This window comes from Otolemur garnettii, unplaced genomic scaffold, assembly GCF_000181295.1.
Source record: "Otolemur garnettii isolate 467f Iridium unplaced genomic scaffold, OtoGar3 scaffold00008, whole genome shotgun sequence".
Lineage (NCBI taxonomy): Eukaryota > Metazoa > Chordata > Mammalia > Primates > Galagidae > Otolemur > Otolemur garnettii.
In genome coordinates this window covers 31,073,340-31,079,981 of record NW_003852403.1, presented here as the reverse complement: position 1 = coordinate 31,079,981, position 6,642 = coordinate 31,073,340, and the positions used below count along the sequence as shown (strand labels likewise).

The 6,642-nt window shown below is 43.1% G+C and overlaps 1 protein-coding gene across 1 annotated transcript; it reads left to right on the top strand.

Moving 5' to 3' along the window:
• The first annotated feature begins 1,772 nt into the window (after positions 1–1,772).
• On the top strand, positions 1,773–4,990 carry DKK1 (dickkopf WNT signaling pathway inhibitor 1). The gene is made up of 4 exons (XM_003783665.3): positions 1,773–2,274; positions 2,502–2,664; positions 3,870–4,013; positions 4,139–4,990. Exons 1-4 carry the CDS (start codon positions 2,029–2,031, stop codon positions 4,390–4,392), a joined length of 807 nt encoding a protein of 268 aa, XP_003783713.1. The 5' UTR covers positions 1,773–2,028; the 3' UTR covers positions 4,393–4,990.
• Positions 4,991–6,642: the final 1,652 nt, after the last annotated feature.

Genomic DNA, 6,642 nt, shown 5'->3' with positions numbered 1-6,642 from the left:
ACCTTCTTGGAGGGCATTCTTCCTTTTCTTTCTTTGGGATGCCCTGCCATCTCCCTGCTCTTATCTCTTCCTCTCTTTCCCCTTTTTTTTCTTTCACTCTCTCTCTTCCTCTAAAATATAAACGTACACTTTTATATTCTAAGAAAAGGAAGATGTTCTTAATATGACCCCTGAAACTCAAGGAACTAAAACACAAACTCTGCTTTTGAATTACGCTTCCCTCTATTTTCTCAACTTTAGGATTTTATTACTTTTAAGACCATCCCTGGCTTTACTTGGTGGAGGCCCCAGTCGTGATTATGGTAGGTTAGTATGTGGAATAGTTATAAGTACCCTAGCTCTATAGAGGTTTGGGGAAGACAAAACAAACATATCTCAATCATTTTTATTCAACAGTGATTATTTAACCATCTCTTTATTTCCCAAACTTACACGGCAGTTGTCCATTTTCTGACACTAATTATAATCAACATGTGTCTTAAAAGAATTATGTGCATTTCTTATCTCTTATTATTACTGTAATTGCATTATTACTATATCCTTTATTATAATTAGATTAAAGAGACCTTTGTTCTCTAGAATGAGAATTCTTGTCTTGAATCGGTATTCACTACACCCCCTTCCCCCATCTCATCAAAAAAAAAAAAAAAAAAGGTCAACAACCCCAAGGGTAGTTCAATGCTAGGATTCTAAGCTTTCAATATGATTTTTTAAATGAACAGATAATTATTTCTAACCTATAAACCTGACGCCATCTGTATACACTGGCCTTTATTATTTTTTATATACTGATTTGAAATATGTCGAATTCACTTTCTGCTGTCTCTTTTCCCTTTTATCTCCCTAGAGGGGGTATTTCTTGGTCCTAGGGAAGGTCTGACTAGGGATCAAACACATAACGTTCTGAAGCATTTCGATTTGAAATACTAATGAGGAAGTCAGGCGCTGAGCCTTGAGGGTTTCTTATCTCTCTACATTAACCCACCACTGGGAAGGGGGAACCGGGAAGGACGACTGACCTGGCACGTTGGACCCTGTCTGCTTTGGCTCCAGCCACTTTGATCTCGCGCGTCTGCCTAATCAAGTTCATCTACTGCCGCGACTGCTCAGATTCAAAGAACAACATTAAATAGTTTGATTATCGGATGGTTATTTCCCTCTTCCCTCTGCCCCGATCTAATTTCCAAACTCCAGTCTCTCGCCTCGCTCTCTAAACTTCCCATCAAAAGAGAATTAGTCCTTCTTCCTTCTTACCCTCGTTTGATGTGCAAATTTCCCTTTCTTTGCACGTTTTTCTCGCAGGGAGGAATGGCAATTGAACCAATTTAAAGCCGAAGACCTCTCTCAAATCTGCAAACCGCCGCTCTAAGGTTAATAAGCAACTTGCGCTGCCACCCGGCCCTCTCACATAGACGTTTCGCTGGAACCACCGCTCGGTTCATATTTAACACCGAATGTTATTTGTGTACACTGTAAACCAGAGTTGTAAGGGAAAGGGATGAAAAGTGTTTCTGCAGAAAATATCACCGTTAGGCTCTGAAAAGTCTGAAAAGTCCGGATAATCGAGCCTCTCCCGCAAGGCAAGGGCACCCATGTTTCCAGAGTCCTCCCTCCTGCATTTATTAAACTCCTCTGCTCTAATGCTCACTGATAATTGTCACCCCGAAGCTGAGCTGGGCCAGAGGAGCGACCGCTCAAGGGAGGGACCGGGTGAAGAGTGTCAAAGGCCCCCCCCTCATGTACACAAACACAGCCCTCCCAGCCCCTCCCAACGCTTTGAAATCTCATTCCGGCTTTGTTGTCTCTCCCTGGAGGGGCCGGAATGCCCAGAGCCCGCAGTATAAAGGCAGCCGCTGTGGCGGTGGCGGCGCAGAGCTCTGTGCTCCCGGCAGTCAGGACTCTGGGACCGCCTGAGGCTCCCGGATCCCTGACTGTGCAGCCGCTCACCAGCACGGTTTCCCTGGGGTCCAGGCTTGCAAAGTGCCATTCCTCCTTTCTCTGTCTTTCTCACTCTTGAGTCCTTCTGAGATGACTGCTCTGGGCACAGTGGGAGCTGCCCGGGTCTTGATCACCCTAATAGTGGCGAGTCTTTGCGGCCACGGTCCTCTGCAAGTGAGCGCCACCTTGAACTCAGTTTTGGTCAATTCCAACGCTATCAAGAACCTGCCCCCACCGCTGGGCGGCGCTGCGGGGCACCCGGGCTCCGCGGTCAGCGCCGCGCCGGGAATTCTGTACGAGGGCGGGAACAAGTATCAGACTATTGACAACTACCAGGTGAGAGGGGTTCCGGGGATCCGGAGATGCTGTGACCCTAAGAGGGTCCATGGAACGTGCTGAGTGCGTGTGGTTCCGGACGCATTTGGAAACGCTGCGTTTGGGAGCAGTGGGCGGCAACACCTTTTGGAGGTGGACAGAGAGGGATTAAGATGAGCACCCGGGTCCAGGAGTGTGGGTACTTGGAATTTTGGGTGCCTCACCCTCTCCTCGCGCCCTTCTCGCAGCCGTATCCGTGCGCAGAGGACGAGGAGTGCGGCACCGATGAGTATTGCGCTAGTCCCACCCGCGGAGGGGGCACGGGCGTGCAAATCTGTCTCGCCTGCAGGAAGCGCCGAAAACGCTGCATGCGTCACACTATGTGCTGCCCGGGGAATTACTGCAAAAATGGTGAGTCCTGTCGCTCCCCCTAGGACCGGAGCCGCCCTGGCTTTGAGCGCCTGCGGGTGGGAGAAAATGCTCTGGGCTCTGCGAATGCTGTGGCGCCACCTGCAAATGGGTGTTCAGAGTGCCGGGTTCCCGAGAGTTATCTTCTTTGCGAGGGTTCAGTTTGAGAGGAGAGAGAAGTCCGGAGGTCCTTATCTTCCTCCGAGTCCCGCAGTGATTTAACTTGACAGCTTACCTGGTAGTGGACCGGTTCCTAAAAATGTGTCTGAGACATCAACTGAAAAAGAAGCTGTGGAGGGCGGTGGGAGCATACTGAGAGCCAAGGGCACCAGCACTGGCGCTTAGTTACTCTTTTCATTTTTCTTAAGGTGGTTCTCAGGGCTTTGCCAGTCTGGCCCCTCTCCTGATCTCTGTTAAAACTCTTGTCACCTGGAGGACTGGGTTTTATTTGTGCTGACCATTTTAAAGAGAGAACTTGACACTCTTCATCCTCTCCTCTCCTTTCTTCCCCTCCCTCTACACTCTGCTCCCTTAAAATAAGTATTCTTCTCCTTAACCACAGATCCCTCTCCTACCTTAAAATAAGTACACCCCCCTTAGTCCACAGAACTAAAATTTAATGTTTTAGAGGGGTAGATTTAGACAGCCAAAGACATCTCCAGAAATACACATACGGGGTGGCGACCCTCGTGAGGACCCAGCAGTACTCCCAAATGAACTAAATCTCTGTAATAAAGAAATTATACAGTAAAGTAACTAACTGGTGGCTGAGATGGTAAACTTCCAAGCAGCAGGAATTACATTTGCTTAACTTAGTCTGGCAGTACACGTAATAGCACCAAGGGTAGAGAAGTTATTTTTAAGAACTTTTTTTTTTTTACAGAGACTAATTTTCTTTTTCTTACCCCAAGGGTGATATTAAAATAGGCGGAAATCTCACTTGCCACTCCCACAGCTAGTTGCTGGGAAAGTATTTTAAAGGACTGTCCTGGGGATGCTGCATTGGACTGTGCGGTGTACACATTAGGGCTTCTGTCCTTCCCAGGAGCTTCCCCTTAACACTAGAGAGGAAGTGTCACTTGTGTTTAAAATCACATCAGTGAGGCATCTATCTCCAGATGCAGGCACACCAGACTGCCACTGTCAGAGCTGCTACAAGTAATGCATTGCAACTCCGGAGTTATACTCACGATTTCCTGCTTCCTTAGGAATATGTATGCCTTCTGATCAAAATCATTTCCATCGAGGGGAAATTGAAGAAACCATCATTGAAAGCTTTGGTAGTGATCACAGCACCTTGGATGGGTACTCCAGAAGAACCACACTGTCTTCAAAAATATATCACACCAAAGGTGAGTTAAGGACCTTAAGATTTATTCTATGTTAGCACATCAGAAGGGTCTTTCGAATTATTTTAAAGAAACGATGCAGTTTTAGCAGTAACCATGTCCCTTGTCTACTGTCTCCCCTTTCGCAGGACAAGAGGGTTCTGTCTGTCTCCGATCATCAGACTGTGCCACAGGATTGTGTTGTGCTAGACACTTCTGGTCAAAGATCTGTAAACCTGTGCTCAAGGAAGGTCAAGTGTGCACCAAGCACAGGAGAAAAGGTTCTCATGGGCTGGAAATATTCCAGCGTTGTTACTGTGGAGAAGGTCTGTCGTGCCGGCTACAGAGAGATCACCATCAAGCCAGTAATTCTTCCAGGCTTCACACCTGTCAGAGACACTAACGCAGCTGTCCCAACGCAGTGGACTCCTTTGATAGAACATATGCTATGAAAACCTTTAATGGCTTTTGTCAGGTCAATAATGAGGACGTACAAATTCTGTCGTTTCAGTTAAGCATTCCAATAATACCACCCGAAAATGTGGAGTGTCAGAGCTTTGTTTCTTTGTGGAACTCCTGATTGCAGTAAATTACTGTGTTGTAGAGTCTCAGTGTGGCACTTACCTGTAAATGCAACAGAACTTCTAATTATGTTCCTAAAGGTGCTGCATTGATTGTTTCTGGTTCCTCTTGTTATGTAAATTTTTTGTACACATTGATTGTGGTATTGAGTGATAAATATTCTATATTGAATTGAAATAAATAATTTCAGCTTACAGTTCCTAAATACATAACCCTTCTCCCTTTAATTCTAGAGTCCAGAAGGCAGGGAGGCCTTAGAATGACAAATGATAGTTATCTAAAATTTAACATGGAAATACTATCTTATTTTTCTGAAATGTACTATCTCAATGCTTAAATTATATTTCTCTTTAGGCTGTGATGATTTTTGAAATAAAATTTAACATTTAATATCATGAAATGGTACAAGTATAAATAAATTTGGGGATTGCGTGTATATGTGTGTTCTACTAGAATAGAAATGTGACATGTTTAAGGATGATCCAAGAATATGTATTTTCTGAATATAAGACAATATTGACACGTTCTAGAGTAATTTTAAAGAAAAATGTCTTCTGTGATGATAACGCAAATGATTATGGTAGTATGAGATTGACTCTTACTACTTTCAAAAATAATTTACTACAATTTATTAATATTTGCCTAAACGGTCAATAGATATTGGACAAGAAAGGAAATTGCCCCTGTAATTAAGTAATGCCAAGTAGCTGGTGGTTGGCAGGAAGAGAGTGTGTGTGTGAATATAGTTAATAAATATATGATGATTTTATACCAAATAAATTAATTTGAAACGCCTTAAATGCTAGTACATTCAAAGAAGACTTATTCTAACTTGGATATTAAAGTGAATATTAAATAAAAACCACAAATCCTCCCTAATTCCACTCTTTTTTTCTCTAGCTAAGTGAATTGAACAGATCCAGTTTTACTTAAACTGAAATCTATTGATCGTAATGAAGATAGAGAGAGTGTTCAAGGGGAAACCCACAGAAATGAAATCAAATCTATCTACGGAGTTTTACTTGCCATATTTGGTATCGTCTATACTGGGGAAAGCAACATTCCCAATTTATACTTATCCTATAGTATTCTAAAAGTCTGCATCAAAACCACAAAATGCCACGTTTAAGACATTCAAAGGAGAATAGTGACTGATCCATCATCCAAAAAGTTTCCTTAAATAATTCAGATGTCCTAGAATGTTTGTTATTTTTGTGTTCCTGGCGGTTGTTCAGTTTCTAGGGGCTCAGCCAATGGGACGGGAACTTTGGTTGGGTCTTTACTGAAAGGGTAACTGGCAGGATATCTGCTATTACATTCCTTTTGTCAGGAAGTCTCAGCTTCCTCACCCAGGAGAAAATTTCTTTTTCTACATGTGCTTGCTTTCTGGAGAGCCAGGAAGGCCAATTCTAAGGCCTGCCATCTCCAGTAATGCACAACAGAGGAAAGGTAACAGGAAAGTCTTTTTTTCAAAAAGAAGAAAATGTCTTCTATTTAAAAGGGGGAAAGGAGTAAATGTTTAAAGGGCCCTCATTATTGGATCCCTTCCTTTCTAGAGGAACCAGCTGCAGTCAGAGACTCTGAGGCTCCATACATCTCAAGACATCTGTCCTTATTCTAGTGTTCCTTGCTTCACGTCTAGATGGTGGGTTCAGGTGAAGGGTTGGAGGAGGGGAGAATTTGAAACCAACCACTGAGGAGTTAGGGAGGGATCGCCATAAAAAAGAAATTCAGCATATTTATAAAGTTGGAAAAAAATCAACAACACTGTAGATACTTTATTAGGTAGGCCTGGAGGCTGGAAGATGGAAATCATATAACAATACAAATTCCAAAGTGGATTATTTAAGGAATCTGGACCCACATTTTAGATAATGGCTGTTTAAAATGTTTTTTTTTGTTTTGTTTTTTTAAACAATTTACTTGAATGGAAAATACACACACATGGGAAAATTTCACAGGGTATTTTATCGACTATTAATAAACTTTACACACTGCCAAGCACTTTGCTCTTTGGGTCTTGCAGATCGTTCTTTATACAACATAGAGAGTGACTCACTCTTTTTAAGGG

Excerpts from the sequence above, each read along its gene's own strand:
- DKK1 (XM_003783665.3), top strand. The coding sequence starts at position 2,029 with ATGACTGCTCTGGGCACAGTGGGAGCTGCCCGGGTCTTGATCACCCTA. Across the intron at positions 2,275-2,501 it reads AGACTATTGACAACTACCAG|CCGTATCCGTGCGCAGAGGA; the intron begins GTGAGAGGGGTT and ends CCCTTCTCGCAG. Across the intron at positions 4,014-4,138 it reads AAAAATATATCACACCAAAG|GACAAGAGGGTTCTGTCTGT; the intron begins GTGAGTTAAGGA and ends CCCCTTTCGCAG.